The 17,046-nt window shown below is 39.3% G+C and overlaps 1 protein-coding gene across 1 annotated transcript in view; it reads left to right on the plus strand.

The window, feature by feature from the left end:
* LOC146483162 (integrin alpha-2-like) overlaps positions 1-14,548 on the plus strand; it is a 30,649-nt gene extending 16,101 nt beyond the window's left edge. The window contains exons 2-9 of the mRNA XM_085106441.1: positions 7,140-7,233; positions 7,855-7,968; positions 8,421-8,474; positions 10,135-10,221; positions 10,887-11,009; positions 11,229-11,321; positions 12,531-12,656; positions 13,154-14,548. Coding sequence (XP_084962567.1) covers positions 7,903-7,968; positions 8,421-8,474; positions 10,135-10,221; positions 10,887-11,009; positions 11,229-11,321; positions 12,531-12,656; positions 13,154-13,264 — 660 coding nt within the window. The 5' untranslated portion in view covers positions 7,140-7,233; positions 7,855-7,902 and the 3' untranslated portion in view covers positions 13,265-14,548. The remainder of the gene's footprint in view (positions 1-7,139; positions 7,234-7,854; positions 7,969-8,420; positions 8,475-10,134; positions 10,222-10,886; positions 11,010-11,228; positions 11,322-12,530; positions 12,657-13,153) is intronic.
* The last annotated feature ends 2,498 nt before the right edge of the window (positions 14,549-17,046 follow it).

The raw sequence follows: 17,046 nt of genomic DNA on the forward strand, positions 1-17,046 counted from the left end.
CAGTGGTCCTCTTGGCGAAGCCTTGTGTAAGCTAGTGCCCTTCTTAGCGCATGTTTCCTCGCGTGTGTCTATCCCAAGTCTGGTTCTGATAGCGGTGGATCGACTTGGAGCTGTCGTATTTCCCCTCCGTTGCCCATTCATCAGTTCCAAGCTGTGCCAGTTCTTTCTTGTTGCCACGTGGATCGTCGCGATGGCAATCTGCACGCCCTTTTTAGTTGCTAACAAGCTTGTTCAACAGCCAGGACAACTTGCCTGTCGTACGATGTGGAATGAAGCCTTTGAAGATCCCGCTTCCCTTAGAAAATACCTCCTTGCTGTTTTTGCGGTATTCTTTTACATCCCCATAGCTTTCCTTGCAGTAGTTTACTCCATCATCCTCATCACGCTCAAGTTAAAGAAGACCTCAAGCGAACAATCTACCCGCAATGCTGAACAACGGCGCGCAAGAAGAAACAGAAACGTGTTAAAGATGGCCATTGCAATCGTGTTAGCGTTTGTACTGTGCTGGGTACCCCTCAGTTTTGTAAAATTCTTTACAGGGGACGGTAAATTTTCCTGTCTCATCTCAGTTTACTGGTCTATCGCCTTGTTCACGGCTCGTGCCAATAGCGCTATCAACCCTTGTATCTGTTTCATTTTCAGTGAAAATTATCGAAGAGGTCTTAAGAGACTCCTACAACGTAATACAACAGTCCAGCCAGTGATTCCACAATGAGATAACACAGCGAGCGAGCGGTTTATAGAACTCGATCCATCCGTGAAAATCACCACCACCGAAAATAATTCTTTTTGCTTTTATGGTATTTTTTTCTGTACTCTCACATAAAATTGACAAAAAAAAAATAAGCCGAAATGTAGCGAAAACCGTGAAAACCACACACATCAGTTTAGGGCAAGAATTTCTTAGGAAGCTCGCAACTGTACAAGATTAAAAACTATGTTCTTAACCCGATTTGAAAAAAATCGTAAGCGAACAAGATCACTAACATGCCATTAATTATAAATTACTCTCTCGAAGTGTCTGGAAATAAACATGTGACAAATGTGCTGAACAAGCTTTCAACCACGTTATTTGGCCGAATTTTCTTGTACATTCTCTCCCAGGTGGTAACTCGATTCACGTTATTGTCTTGTTATTAGACGTTATGTTCATATTTGCAATAAACAAAAACCAGCATTGTATTTAGTTACAACTTTCTGTATTGCTCTTTGGCATCAGCAGAGGAAGCTGAAAAAATACTCCCTAATTTATTTTTTGAACCCAGACTTTTTGTCTTCATCAGTTCATCTTTCTTTCCTGTTCCCTTATCTTGTCTGGTTTGTTCTTTATTCTAGTCGGTGCTAGTGCTTCCATGGAAACCTGACTTTGGTTTTCAACCAATCGATCAATAGTTCTGCCGAATATATATCAATATACCCTTAATGATTTCCGTCCTGTGCGGGCTATTAGGCTTTTCCTATTAACTAGGTTTTCTGCCTTTGTTTTCGTCCTTGATATTGACCGGGCAAATCTCGCTGCAAACAAAGTGTCAGTTTTAACAAAATTCAGCTGTGTTATTACCTAAGCGTTTGTCACGTAATGGTATAAATATTACCAGATATCAATTAACTAGGCTTTCAGTCCATGTTTTCGGTTTATCTTCCTGGATATTGACCGGGCAAATCTCACTGCAAACAAAGTGTCGGTTTTCACAAATTCAGCTGTATTTTTACCTAAGCGTTGGTCACGTAATGCTATATATGTGGTCTTTTGTCTTTTAGCTCCAGCCAAACAAGTTGATAAGCTAAACAGTATTCCCTGCGGAGCAGTACGCGCGTAATTTTGGACCAATGAGAGTCATTCAATTTACGCTTCACCGCTAATATTACAGATCTATAACTTTTGCCGCGCGGTACGTAAATGTCCCAAGAACAATAGGCATTCTGCGCGATGACAAGCTCCCACCCTCATAGGCCCAAAATAAAATAAGCGCCCAAGGGCGGTTAATCGAATAAATACGGTAATTAGAGACTGACAAACAGTTTGACGCAAACCGAGGAGGCGTATTGGCTGATCAGTGTTTTATGTTAATTAAAATTAGCTTACTTAAAATCTTTTAATCCTTACGTGTGGGGAATCGTAAACCAGAAGGCTTTTTTCCATGAAGCATAAATACTGCACCACTTGATCCTTAGAAACCAGACGAGTTTGAAAGAAGCAACAACAACATCAGAAAGTCATCAGATATGAACACAACGGTGAATGGATCGAGCTGTTTGAGTCCGTTCAATTCTAGAGCAGCTAAGATTGGACAAACCTTTGCTTTCTGCCTGATATTTGTTGTTTCGTTGCTTGGGAATTCCTTTATAGCAATAATTGTTTACGAAACGCAAAGTTTGAGAAAACCGATCAACTTCTTTTTCGTCAACATGGCCATGTCCGACATGCTGTCTTCAATATTCCTGTTCCCTGGGGAGATTACCTATCTGTACTCAGACGCCTGGCTTAATATCAGTGGTCCCCTTGGCCACGCCTTGTGTAAAATGGTTGCCGTCTCAATCTTTGTTTCCTCTACAGTGTCTATTCAAAGTCTGATTCTGATAGCTGTGGATCGATTTGGAGCCGTGGTATTTCCCCTCCGTTCCCCACTGATCAGTTCAAACTGAGCTGTGTCCCTTCTTCATTCTCGGCAACTGGATCGTTGCGATATCAGTAGGCTCGCCATATTTCTCCGCCTGGAAACCTACTGAGTACCAAGGAGAACTTGTTTGTAGCTTACGGCGAAATGAAATATATTTTATTCTTGCAGCATTTGTTGTACTTTTTTATATCCCAATCGCCTTGTTGACCACACTTTACTCTATCATCGTTCTCAAGCTCAAGTCACAGAAAATTCTAGGCGAGCAATCAACCAATGCTGAGCAACAACGAGCGAAAAGGAACAGAAACGTGTTAAAGATGGCCATTGCTATTGTGTTATGGTTGGCACTGTGCTGGATACCCTGGAGTATTGGCGTCCTACTATTGTACTTTGCACAAGACGCTTTGCCTTGTGGCTTTTATTTCTTTCTTAATATTGCCCGGTTTATGGCTGTCTCAAATTGTGCCATCAACCCTTGCATCTGTTTCATTTTCAGTACAAACTATCGTTCTGCTCTAAAGAGGCTCCTCAACTGTTTGCGCGGCGCAACTGTTTCAGTTAAGGGTGCAGCGCAGAGAGAGTAAAGTTCCAAAACTCCCATCGTAACCCAGCCAGCGGTTCGCAGAACGTACACCCGTTACAATCATCGACTTTCATTTCCTTAATTTTTTTCATTCTGTATTTCGCATGAACTAAATGGAATTTAAGAGAAAACTGCTGACTGGTCTTGACTTTCTCGAAAAGAAAAGATAGATTTAAATTTAATTCTGGTTTTTCAAAGCTCCCATCGTAACCTAGAAAACAGCTTGTAAACCGTCCACCCTTAAAAATCCATCAACGAAAATGTAGATACGTCCGATTCTTTAATTTTTTTCTCTTGTATTTAACATAAATTTAACAAAATTGAGGGGAAATTTCTGACTAATTCATGCACAGTAAAGTACAGTAAGTACAATGCGCAGTAAGTAAGTTCTGACTTTAAAGGTATCACCGCTTTTGTACAAACCCATAATTTTTAAAGAACTGAAAAGATGCTGACTAATCGAAAAGAATTTTAAATTTGCCTACTATGCTGTATTGTTCAGTTTTAAGCTTTTGTACATTTAGGAAACTTTGATGAAGAGCTGAAAGCCGTTCTTTGAAACTCTGTTTGTAATTATAACCCACCCACTAATTCTCGCGCGATTTTATTGGCTACTTTACGTCACGAGGGATACGTCACGTGGTGCAAATTCATAGGACGGTTATCACGCAATAACCCCCGCCTGCGTCGATATTTGCTCTCCTTTTATTTCCGTTGAAAAGAAAAAAAAAAGCGATTTAGAGAAACATTTCAACAAGAAAATTAACAATAGTAAAACAGCATAACGTTTCGACGACTTCATATCGTCATTGTAAAATGAGTAAAATGGAAATAACGGAAAGGCATATTTATAGGTATTGAAAGTGCTTTCATGCTAATTTATTTCCTCGCATTTTCTCATGAGAATAAAGACAAAAAATAAGTATTTGCAACCAAGTTTTTCATACTGGCGTTTGCACCGGATACGGGTAATTGTCACCAACGCCCGTTCTCATCTCCTACGGACGACCTTAACTACATTTACGTATCAAGTTAACTGAGCAAAGGCTTTTCAGCTCGCTTTCTTACGTTTGCAAAGCCAGATATGTTTGTAGTTGCATTGAGACCGACTGTGAAGTCTGTAAAAACTATCAACTTAACGTAAATAGCTTTTTGTGTTTACTTCGTCATAACCAAAGCAAAATGAAATCTCATCTGTTGTGAAATCCTCCAACCAGTCCGAAGGCCAAAACAGATTTGAACCTTTCGAACGTTTATTTGCCAACAGCTTAATTCTCGAGGGAAAAAACATTTTGTGGGTAGTGCACTGTATAGTGCTCTACCTACTATGTCGTCAGGCATGCAAGAGTGAGTGAGTGAGTGAGTGAGTGAGTGAGTGGGTGGGTGGGTGAGTGAGTGAGTGAGTGAGTGAGTGGAGTGAGTGAGTGAGTGAGTGAGTGAGTGAGTGCGTGCGTGCGTGCGTGAGTAAGTGAGTGAGTGAGTAAGTTGAGTGAGTGAGTGAGTGAGTGATTGAGTGCGTGCGTGCGTGAGTGCGTGCGTGCGTGCGTGCGTGCGTGAGTGAGTGAGTGAGTGAGTGAGTGTGAGTGTGAGTGAGTGAGTGAGTGAGTGAGTGAGTTGAGTGAGTGAGTGAGTGAGTAAGGGCGTGCGTGCGTGCGTGCGTGCGTGCGTGAGTAAGTGAGTGAGTGAGTGAGTGAGTGAGTAAGGGCGTGCGTGCTTGCGTGCGTGCGTGCGTGAGTAAGTGAGTGAGTGAGTGAGTGAGTGAGTTGAGTGAGTGAGTGAGTGAGTGAGTGCGTGCGTGAGTGAGTGAGTGCGTGCGTGCGTGAGTGAGTGAGTGAGTGAGTGAATGAGTGAGTGAGTGAGTAGGTGTCCGTACGGCACTACCACATGTACGCAATGCGTACCTATTTTTATATGTTTGTTTTCTTGCAGGGTTTTTAAGAATTTAATCCTTTTAATTTGTGATACATCAGATACCTGTCAACTGTAATGTATTACATCAGTTCTTTATAATGTAGTTTGATATTGGATAATCCGAAAAATTATAGAACAGCTTTATGTGCGTATAATACAATAAATTCTACCTGCTTGCTCACAGATATTGCATAATCCAACTGCTCTTTCGAGTGTTTGATATAACTTCTCAAACCATTAAATTTTTTTTGGAGAAATTCAAAGCAAACTTTCTTGAAATTTGATGATAATCAAGATCCCTTTTATAATTCGCCATCACGGTAGTGACTTTCTTTGTTTCATCTTCATGAATTATTGATGACTTTGAGTGTGAATTTTATGGACCCAAAATACTATAACAGATAACTTAGGAACACCTTAAGAAATTTTTCAGGCTCAAATTGCCAAAGAAAAATAATAATAATAATAAGAAGAAGAAGAAAGCTCGGCCTCAGCTCCAAAATTAGAGGTCCTTACAGAAAAAAGGGTGTTAAACATAACAGGTAAAAACAGCTAAGCAGAGCCCCAGGCAATACTTTCTCCAGACAATTTTTTCGTGCTCCCCGCCTCGCTTCCTTTCGTGCTTTTTTCCTTCACGCTTTTGTTTTATTTATTACATAACGCTAAGTAGAACAGTATTTGATATTAAGCTTTCATGAAAAACGGTAACGAGTAAACAAATTTGAAAAGTGAGGGGTGTTTTGCCTTGCTGTCTGTTTAAGTTGAGTAATTGTAGCCACAATTGCGCATGCGGTCTCACGAATCATAGTCAGAGTTTTTCTTTTTTTGATGGCTTTATTTTCAAAACTTACTTTTACGAGCAAAATAGAACCTGACAAAATTGAACAATCTCTGATGCAACATGTCTTCTCGTGACCTTAATATTTCGTTGTGTGATCCTGTAAAAACTTGAATTGAATCCCTCAACTCGTTTATTCACGGCGTATGTCGCAACTTAACGGGGCAGTGTAACCATTTTTAGCGTGCTTTTGAGTAACGTGGACACCGCAAATTCGTATCGATGGAAATATTAAATAATGATTCAGTGTTGTTACCAATTACCCTACGAGTATACATTAATTAGTTCATGTTATATTTTACTGCGGATGGCTTGGATTGAAATGGATTACAACTTCAAAAAAAATGCCAGGTTTTTTAAGTTGTTTTTTGTAAGGCTTGGATAAATTTGTTGGTTCTTCATTGGAGAAACAGGTTAATATTTCTTCCCAGCACTCTACGAACCATTTCATGTCAGAGAAAAGGCTCTGTGATAAATATTTGTGTAGCTTTGATCAAAATACAGCAAAATCTCAGTGACAGTGCCCCTTTAAAAGCTCTGCGATGAAAATTGATTGCTACTTATGATGTCATGTCCTGACTATTAAGGACCTTACGTAACCACAACGACAACGTCAAGGGAAAATGCCACTTAGGAAAACAAATTCACTTTATCTGACCCACTCTGTGTTTATTCTTTTCCGTTAAACTTTGCAATGTGGCAGACAATTAGTAGAAACAGTGTTGAAGTTCGGAAAAAGAGACAAGAATTCAACGTCGTGTGCCCTTGTTCTCCTTAAATTTTTGAATGTGGCCATTTCACATTGTTGTTTTGTAGAAGAAGTCAGAAAATGTATTAGAATTTTAACGCCCGTGCACAGCCATTCGGCCGGTTTTCCTTATTAAACCTAATGTCAGTTTTGACGTTGTCCTTCTCGTCACTAACGTGTTTGCGTAAGGACACGATTAGCCATAAAGGAAGGCGTTCTGTAAATAGAGTTGAGAAATGTCAAATTGTCCTGAACTGTTAGACACTTTCAGGGCCATAGCCGCTGAAACTACCTCTTCGTTGAGTCAAATGCCAAGTGTCCCCCACCCCCACCCCTACTACAAACCCCTTTCCGGCTCAAAATGCTAGTTAACTATAACTTAAGATTAGATTTCAGTCTCATGGCTTCGTGAATCAATTACAGTTGTTATATTTTCAGGATTTCTAGACCAGATCAAGTCGTGTACAATGACAAGACTTCAGAAGTCACAGACGTCGTCAGTATTGGACCTTCTGTTAAAATTATCATAACGGTAATTATTAGAAAGGAGATCATTGGGTAATGTAATTACGGAATTCTGATTGGCTTAGCGACCATAGGATAAATTTAATAAAAAACGTGAGCTCGTGGGATAATTGTTAATTAGCAGATGGCATATGCGATATATGCTGATACTTTCTTCACAGTATCACCTGTTTTAGTGTCACTTCGAATGGCCAACAAACATATTTGATTCGGTGGAATAGTTAAAATAATGGTTCAGTTTTGTTAACAATAACCCAACTAAAGCACATATTAAAATTATGTCTGGCTGCGGATGGCTAGGATGAAAATGGATTGCAACTTGAAATTAAAAAAATGGCTACTTTTTTGGATTTTAGAGGCTGGGCCTGAAGACAAGTTTAGAAGGGGTCACATTTTTACATTTTTTTGGTTTTACATGTAAATATAGTTAGCTTTTAGAAGCCGGGTTCGGTAAAAAAAATTCGGAATGGTACATCCATATTTTGTGAACTCTGATAACTGTACCGCGAAACATTACGACGCTTCTGTTCAGAATCAAAGTTGACCAAGGGCGAATATTTGTGAACTGTTAGTCTGGCGCCTGTTTTCACATTAACCGTTCACTAATACCTGTGTTAACATGTTTTAGGTGAAGAACAACGGTCCGAGTCCAGTTGAGTACACAGAAGTGACCGTCATGATTCCATTTAAAAATAAAGCAGTGGACGAGCAGAACTATTTGCTTTACTTGACGAGCGTGCAGGTAAGATGAGTCCTGACATATTGAAACAAAGCTCAGTAACCAAAATAACGTCTAGCCAACGTAGCTGGTGGTATTTTTCGCAAGGTCGGTGAAGGCGCGTTAACGAGCGATGAAAGAAACGGGAGGAGAGTCGAGATGAAGTCGCTGCATGATTGGAAACCAGATTAATCCAGTTTTCAGTCAATAAACCAATCAGAACGCGAGAAACGAAATAGGCAACTAGTACCAAGCGCGGGAAAACATACAAACAAGTGTTAAGTGCGTGAACATTTTAGCCGGTGCTTTGCGCGGGAAAATGCATGCAACGGTTGCTTGGCGCGGGAACACATGCAACTAGCCCAAAGGGCAGGAAAACATGCAACCGGTAAAAAGCTTGGCTGCAGATTGGTCGAATACCAAATCGCAATAATACCATCGATGATTATATTTGTTTATTTTTTATTTCATTTTAGGTTCTAGGAAATGCAGGGAGCTGTAATATAGGGACTAATCCTCTAAATCTCCAGGTGAGTGGCGTGTTTTAAGCCTTGTATCGATCTGATATACCTCTTAAAAGTGAAAAATTTGAAGGAAAGTGCTTAAATAGTGACGTCTTTGAAATCAAATATCAGATAGATTGGGAAGTAAATGAGGTAATATGACTTTATCAAAGGCTCAGTTTTGTCAACACGTACGATATTAATAGATTGAACCTAATCAAAAGAGTTCTCGGCTACATATAGCCAGGGCGAAAATAGATCGTTATTTACCGGCTTATATTGGAAAAATGTTTTCAAGCTCTTACATGATGTTTCGTTTAAGTAATTGTCGTTTGTTCAGTCTTTTTGGAGCTTTACTGCTTTTGGAGTTTTGTTGCATGGCCAAAGTAACTTAGTTGCATAAGTTTTAACAGAGTTTCCACAAAACCAAGCTCCATTGTGAATCATCTATCACAGCTTTAAGTATCATAAGTCAACAAATGTCGAACAGCTCATTGTGCAAACGAGCCATGGCTATTGGTTTAACCCAATCTAGACGGGTTTTTTTTTTTTTGTCTTCTGGGGCATCAATGCCATGACAATAAGGCTTTTTTGGAAGATAGATAGTACGTCCAAACATGTTCCCCTTGAGGTCTGCAAATGGAAATGATGACGCTGTTTGACGTGGCAACACGTCATGATAGGCAAATGACGGCCATCTTGGATTTCTGGATTTCCCCAAAACTTCAGGAGAGCGTCGAAATTGAACGAAAAGGAAGCAAAACCAATACAATACGAAAAATTTTTTTTTTTTTTTAAACCGACTACGTTATATTTTGCCCGATAAATTTCTGAAAAAGTCCTGAAGTTTCATGGCATTTTTAACGTTACAGAATGACACAAATCCAGGGTCTTTTCTACTCAACACATTGTTCAGAGAGTGAGAATAGAGAGCTTTAATCAATTTCCCATTGCACTTGGCATTTAGCCTGTTACAACATCGCTGAACACTTAGTGCCGGTTATTAGACGATGAAAGCAAAAACCGCTGTCAAAACAAATTTCAGTCTGACCATCCCCAATAGTTTTTAAAGCGTTTTGTACCGTAAACTAACAGCGTCAACAAGCATAAAGCAGAGATAAGACTTACAGCTGTCACTTAGAATGACCCACTGATCAACAGATGGGTCACAAATAAATCTATTGATGTTCTTAAAGAAAATCTCCACTTTGACAGCAAATATGATGTCAAATTGCTGGAAATAATGCCTAAAATCCTAAATTTCAGTTTGAAAAGTAGAAATAACATTCAAGAGTGCTAAAAATTAGGTATGGTTTTCACTTATTTTAACTTTAAAATTTCCCGCTCGCCGCCATGTTGGATTACATGACGTCATACAGTCGCGCTATTGTTTCACCCAAAAGGACGTCTGGTCACTGACAATAGCAGCAACCGTATGACGTCATAAAATCCAACATGGCGGTGCTCAGGAAATTAACGGCAATAATGGGCGATAATCAAGTCCTGTTTTGCCCTTCACAGATATATTGTGAAATTAGAAATTAGATTGTATTTTCAACAATTTAACATTAATTTACTTAAAGAGCGGAGGTTCCCTTTAAGCTTCTGTCCGAAATGTTCAGCAATGTTGAATGTCAACCACTTTGCTCGCTAATATGAGTGACCTTTTTAAACTTTTTTTTATTAGTTCAGAAATGATTCCACTGATCCAATAGACGAAGTATCTTCTTTGGGAAAACCAAAACGTGACCTGAAGCCTAACAATGAAGAACTGGTATGTAACATAAATCAGCTCTATTTGTTCTTAGAGCGGTTTTCAATTGAGTGTCGAAAGTAATTTTGCGTTTGCTTTGGTTTTGCAGTTACTACGCTCTGTGATTGGTTAACAAAACTTGCGCCACTTTCTCAACCAATGAGAATCCAAACCAAAACCAATCATGTTTTGGCCGCACGCGTTTTCCCGCGCTTGGCACCAGTTACATGTACTGCTTCGAATTCTGATTTGCTCGTTGTGTTGTTTACATCTGATGAGATTGGTCAAAGTAATTACTTAGGTTTTCGTTTTACGACACTCAGTTGGAAACCGCCTTGCCTACGATTTCTTTGTCAGCGAGTGAACGGAACGCAAAAAAAGCCACATAGCTCTGGGGTCGAAAACGGCTCAAACGTAGAAAAAAAAAATAAGTGCGCTACAGTTGGTAGCTAGAGTAACTAATTTGTCAACCGCAATACTACAATATTCCGCCGGCGTTTAATGTCCAGGATGAAATATTTATTGACAAAGTTCTTTCTAAACAACCTCCTTCCCATAGACCTTGGGAACGAAGTTTCTTTGATTCTGGATCTTTCTTTGCATAGACTGTCATGATAAAAGTTGGGCGATTGTTTTTTATTTTCACTTCCGAAGTTTAAGATTCACTTGTCTCCGTCATTTTTTAGCCTTGTGAGTCTGACAGCTCTCTGACGTGCCTCAAGGTCCCCTGTTACCTGAGGCGAATGAAGCGAGGGGACCAAGTACAGATACAGTTGACATCCCGTCTCTGGCGGAACACACTTATCAAGGTACTTCATCGTTGACGCCACTTCTTTCCGATGGCCCTCTCAGATATTCAATATAGCGACTGACTTACCCCAATACTTTTTACTTTCACTTAGGTTTCTCTCTACCACCAGTTTTACAAAGGATCCTCTGAAGGGGCCGTATAAACGGCGTCGTTCATTATATATGTTTTTTGTGTTTATTTGTTTTGGTGTAGATGCAATTAAATTGTTTGTTTGCAGGCGAATGCTGGTTCAGTCACCCTTACTACCACTGCGGAAATTGTCCCATCCTCTTCTGTTCCTGAACTGAATAAAGAAAACAATAAGGCCGAGGTTTGTCTCTTTCGTTGTTTGCGTAGTGTTTTCCTTCAATCTTCAAGTATATCCAAGTCTAACACCGGACAAAATCTAGTTGTCCGTTCCGAAGTTCTTAAAAGGACTGGACCCTAATTTACACATTGTTCAAATTGCGTCATATGAAAAGATGAACCCCATCGCCAGAAAGAGGATCACACAAAAATTATAAGTTTACAAAGTTTGGTTATACTTCATTGCGTTGAAACCAGGCTGTGACCTGTCAAAGGTCGCCCAAATTCCATACAAATGTCTCTAATTCTGAAAGGGCGTCTTCCAAATCCATACAGTCTCTAATTTTTCCAATTTTTATAGCCTTCTGTATGGTTACAATCTAATAACAGAACCTCAAACTTGGTAAATTGACTAATTTCAATGTGATCTTTTTGGTGGAGGACTCCGATTTTCTGTTTACCGTCAACCCAGGTCACGCGTGAACGATATTTTTGAAATTTGGACGGAGTTTTGAAATTTACATGTCAGTTTTGAAAATCGCCAACGAGATTTCAGAGTTCCCTAGCCTAATGACAGCGTAAAGCTATGAATTTTTCTTTACATTGCAAAATTGAATATTTCAAGAATAACACTTGTTTCCAAAGTATTTTAAATCTTTTTTTCATTTAATGCGTCTTTTTCGGAACGATTTCAGAGAAATGTCCAACATTCCATTCACACGTCGGACATTACCAAGAGAAATTCGAATGTTCATTTCATTCTTGGAAATACTGTTTACGCGTGACCTGGGTTGACTGTAAATGAAAATGTTGAACTCCGGAACGGGCAATTATTTACTTCATTAATGGTCCAACAAGAAAGAACTGCTTCATCGACAAACGAATTAGTTAAAAGATTATCATCAATAATCCTCTTAACCTTAAGTGGGACATAAAAACCACAAAGGATCATTTTGTGCTACGAAACAACGCATACAACCGGAAAGTACTTCCATCTCCAAAGTTTTCATTTCACTGTGTGACGCAATATTCCAAACTCGCAGAAAATTAACATCATTTTCCTTATAGCATAACGAACAGCACCACCATACTGATCAAATTTAATTTGAACATAAAAACCTCATCGCAAGAACCGAGACTGATAAATGCAAAACAAGGTATAAAAATATGTTAGTTTCAGTGAACGAAGCAAATGTATTCTTAAACTAACAACCGAATTGTTACTCGTAAACAGATTCCGCTAATAGCCAATCCAAAGACCCCGGCAACCTCCAAAAAATCAACAGTCGTTTGGATCTATATCGTGTCTGTGCTCGGAGGCCTAGCTCTTTTGGCCCTTGCAGGAATTGCTCTCTACAAGGTAAGCCAGTTATACCTGCGATAGAGGTTCAAGAGGGGCGTAAATTTAAGGCATTTGGGGATGGTAATTCTGAAAATTGTCTGTACCAGTTTGCGGTTGTTAGTGTCTGAGAATTTCGTCTCTAAGCGCGTTTTCCACTTTTTTTCAGATCAGTGGTTTTGTGAACGGAATAGATCAATTCATTTTTGAGGCCACTCCCTCCATTTTCTTCATTTTGGAGCATTCGTTAGTAGAAGCAGTCCTCAAAAGGGCGAATTACACAAACAAATCGATCGGTTCTGGCTGTATGGTTTTGACAAATGACAAACTAATCAAAAATTAAAAATGCGGAAAAAAAATTTCACGTCAACTTGCTACCAATTCGTTTCCTGCTGCAGAAACTGGGTTAGAGGCCAGCAGTTTTCAGGCTTGTACATATGTTTTTGCCATAAGAACAGGCCACAAGTAAAAATTAGTACTAAGGAATTAAATGAACGTTTTTATATTTCGTTCAACAGTTTGGTTTCTTTAAGCGGAAGCGTGTAAAGAAGGAATACTCAGAGGAAGAGGTAACGCCGATGAGGACATTGGAACCCGGTGATGCGAGTCAAGGACCAGTTAATGTTTAGTAGAACTTAACGACTGCGACACAGTCTTTAAGTAAACCGTTAAGTAGTCCGTTACACGTCTTATATTTGGGGCCATTTTTTAGTAGTCCATGGCTTAATCAACCTCATGTGAAAATGAAATTTGGGGTTTTTTTTAGACGAACAAGAGTCATGTCGTTTAGAAATTTTCTTTCAGTTCTTGTTAGGACTCACGTAGTGTCTCGCTATGAAAGGAATACAAAGGTCCCCGTCGATTTCAGTTGCACGTCAAAGCATGTAAACGAGAAAAAAGTCAAACCTCACGAGGCTTGACCAAAGGACCTTTAAAAAGGGGAGATACTTTGCATATACTTTTATATTGTCTCCTAAATGTTTAGTTACGGAAACATTGTTTTCTTCCAGAACCAAAGAAACAAAAAAGCAAATGTTTGCGATGAGCTAACAAATAATAATTATTTGAGAAGTCCCAGGGGCATCCCGTGATTCGTTTCGGTGAAACGTCAACTCACCCAAAGTTGCCTTTTAAGGGCCATAAATAATGTGGCGACGCCATTATGCTTTAATGTTCTGGTTGGGTGAGCCGACTTGTTACATACAAAACTACTGAACTATACGTCTGGGGATGACGTGAAACGTTACAGCGGTTGATTGGGGTGGGGGGGGGGGGTGGGGGTGGGGGAACGTCTGATGACAAACGCCGGTCAGTTAGCTACTTTGTTGCCAGGTGCCAACGCGTTTCCTGGAAAGAGCGGGAAAACAGGGGCGCAGGGCTTGAGGGGAATTCCTGCACCATTCCCGCGACACCATGCGCACCACGTGTGACTGAGTAGCAACACACGATGACGAGGCAAGGCGTGAGGTTCGTTATTGTTATATGGCCATCATTTAAGAACAACTAACTTTTAGATATTTTGGTAATATCAATTTAAAAAGATGTATTTATAATCTATTTTATCGCTTTGAAACGCGCGCTGAATTATAAAGTACTGTAGACTCAAATTATAGGAGTTTTGTAATTTAATTTATAAGTTTTAAAGTATTTGAGTTAGTCTTCTTTTTGCTAACGTATCAAGTTGAAAATGTTTGCAAACACTTCAAAGAAAACTAGTTTGAGAATTTATTTACCTGCTCAAGAAAGAATGTATATGGTAGAAGTAAAGAAATAAATATAATTTATTTAATTTAATTAGTAGTTTTCATCTTTTTTTTATATTGTTAGACACTTTTATCATGAGCCTGTGGCTCGGGGGACTAGGAGACCACCCCCTGTGTATTTGACATTAAATAAATTACTTACTTACTTGCTTATTGTGTCATTTATTTTACCCTTCGTTGTTGCGTTATTTCATTTTGCTTGTTAGACCATGCACTCCCAGAAGACGAACAACGGAAGTAGAACGCGCACGATTTTTCCTTCATTCTCTTCTGTCTGTCTGACTGTCTGTCTGCCTGCCCGTCTGTCTGTCTGTCAGTCAGTCTGTCTGTCTGTCTGTCTGTCTTCCTTCTGTCTTTCTTTCCTGTTTGTACCAACAAATCGTCTTAGTGATAAATAGGTACCGGCGACTTACTGTTTAACGCAGCCAAAGGTCGCTGATTTGGTTGACTGGTATCTGCAAAGACTCCTTCCCAATCCCTCTTAATTAGTATCTTAATTAGTTATAGGTTCAACCAACCGCGCGTGGAAGTTTGGGAAGTGTGAAGAGAACAAGGTCAGGTTATTGTACAAAAAGGGTTTGGACTTCCCACGATTGAACACTTTGGATTCCTCATAAGCCAGTACAATCAAAAAGAGCTACCTGTGATGAGTGTGGTAATTTATCGCTATCTAATCTGCCTTGCATGTACAAACTAAAAATAATAATAATAATAATAATAATAATGAAGAAAATATATCTCACGTCATGATCCACAGACGTTTGAATTCATGGGTCTAGCGAACCCTTCGTCAAAACAAAACTACAACGAAACCTTGGAGGAGAAGGGAAGTTGTACTGCTTATACCATAGGGTATATAGGTGTGACCGGCTGAAAATCGTGTGCTTTTTAGCTGTGTTGGTTCACTGTTGCTCTGAAAAAGAGTCGGGGCTCTAATTCTTTTGGTCTGACTTCCATTCGTTTCCTGCTGCAGAACCTATCGTTTGTCAATAGACTCGTATTTCAGTTTGTCTCTGAGAACTTGTAAAAATAATAGATGAGGTAGACGGGATTCGGATTTTTATACATTTTAATATATTTTGATCTATTTTTAATGTTATTATTTGCAACTTAAGATATGTATTTTTATATTTTGATGATCATTAACAAAACGGCTTTTATCTCACCAAAACACAAACTATGAAGCCATACTTAAAGTATTTCCACATCAAGTTTACGTTATCGGATAGTGGGCTTGGACTCATCATCATCATCATCATCATCATATCTTTATTTACCCTTGGATTTTAGAGTAGCTTATGCAGCTAATAACTCCGAGCATTTACCCACCCAACCGTGAGAATACACACACAAAAACCAGACCACAACACCGGGAACTACGTCCACTACTCTTTGCGAACAGTAAGTGGGTTCTTAAACGTCCCATGGAGTTATTGCAAGTGTTTTACTTAGAATCATAGTTAATTAAAGGCAATAGTTATGAAACCTGACAAATGTCTTTGTTATATGTTTTTGTTAGCCTTTTTGGCCTTGACCCTGCACGAACAACAATAGAATTTGGAATGTGTTGGAGCAACTGACCAATCGAAACGTTTTTGTTAAGATATTCAACTGTAGTGTGAACGTTAAAACAAAGGATTGTGCAGGGTCGCGGCCCTTCCAACATAAATAGAAGCACCATTGTTTTCATGGAAAGGTTTCCTAACCAGTCCCTCAATTAACTATGCTGGAATTCAGTAGAATTATTTGCTTCTTTCAAGATGGTCGATAACTTTGACCTTCGTCGACCTTTAGCTTAAAAGCACGCTGTTCATAAACTTGCGCATTTTATATAACTTGACGTTTCGTATGTTATTCAACGTACATTTTCAAAAGTGACCGTTAAAATGCGCAAGTTTACTATGTTTATCACTGCTGCTTGTATTTTATTTCCGAACAAACATACATACCAACGCAAACTCAACCTCCGACTAGGACCTACGTTGATAAGATCAATGTAGGCCAAAATAATGGTATATTTAACAATTATTCCACGAGCGCGTGTTGGATATATAAACAATAGCCTCCATTTGGCGCGAAAATATGCTCAGATATTTGTCCGCGGACATTATCTGTTCCGAGAAGCGAACAGTTTTCCGAGAGCGAAGCTCGAGGAAAACTGTGAGCTTCGAGGAGCAGATAACGTCCAAGGACAAATATCTGAGCATATTTTTAAAGTCAAATGGAGGCTATTGTGTTTATTATCCTTCAAATATTTTTCGCAACATGCGGGAATCTCGCGGGAATCGGCAGGATCTGCCATTCTGTCATATGTCAATCAAGTTAAAATTTTTCAGTTGGCTTCCAAAATCTCCACGTCAGATTTCGCTTCACGTCGAAAGCGTTTGTTTGGGGAAAAGGTAAAACATTTGAAAGGAAAGTAAACTTGTTTAATTCCGTGAAAGATAAAAGCAAGATACAAGTGGCGGATAAGGTTACAGGGAATCTAACTACCTCTCGAGAACAAGCTAAAGATCACTGAAAGCGAAAAACTGTAAAGTATCACATTCCGTAAAAAGTGTAAACTGCCGTCAACGAAACAGCCGGCGCTTTGTCGTTCTCTTAAGCTTCCTTTATCTCGTGTTCAATTGGAGCAGCACTTTATATCG

The sequence above is a fragment of the Pavona decussata genome, unplaced genomic scaffold (genome assembly GCF_977016875.1).
Source record: "Pavona decussata unplaced genomic scaffold, jaPavDecu1.1 SCAFFOLD_40, whole genome shotgun sequence".
NCBI lineage: Eukaryota > Metazoa > Cnidaria > Anthozoa > Scleractinia > Agariciidae > Pavona > Pavona decussata.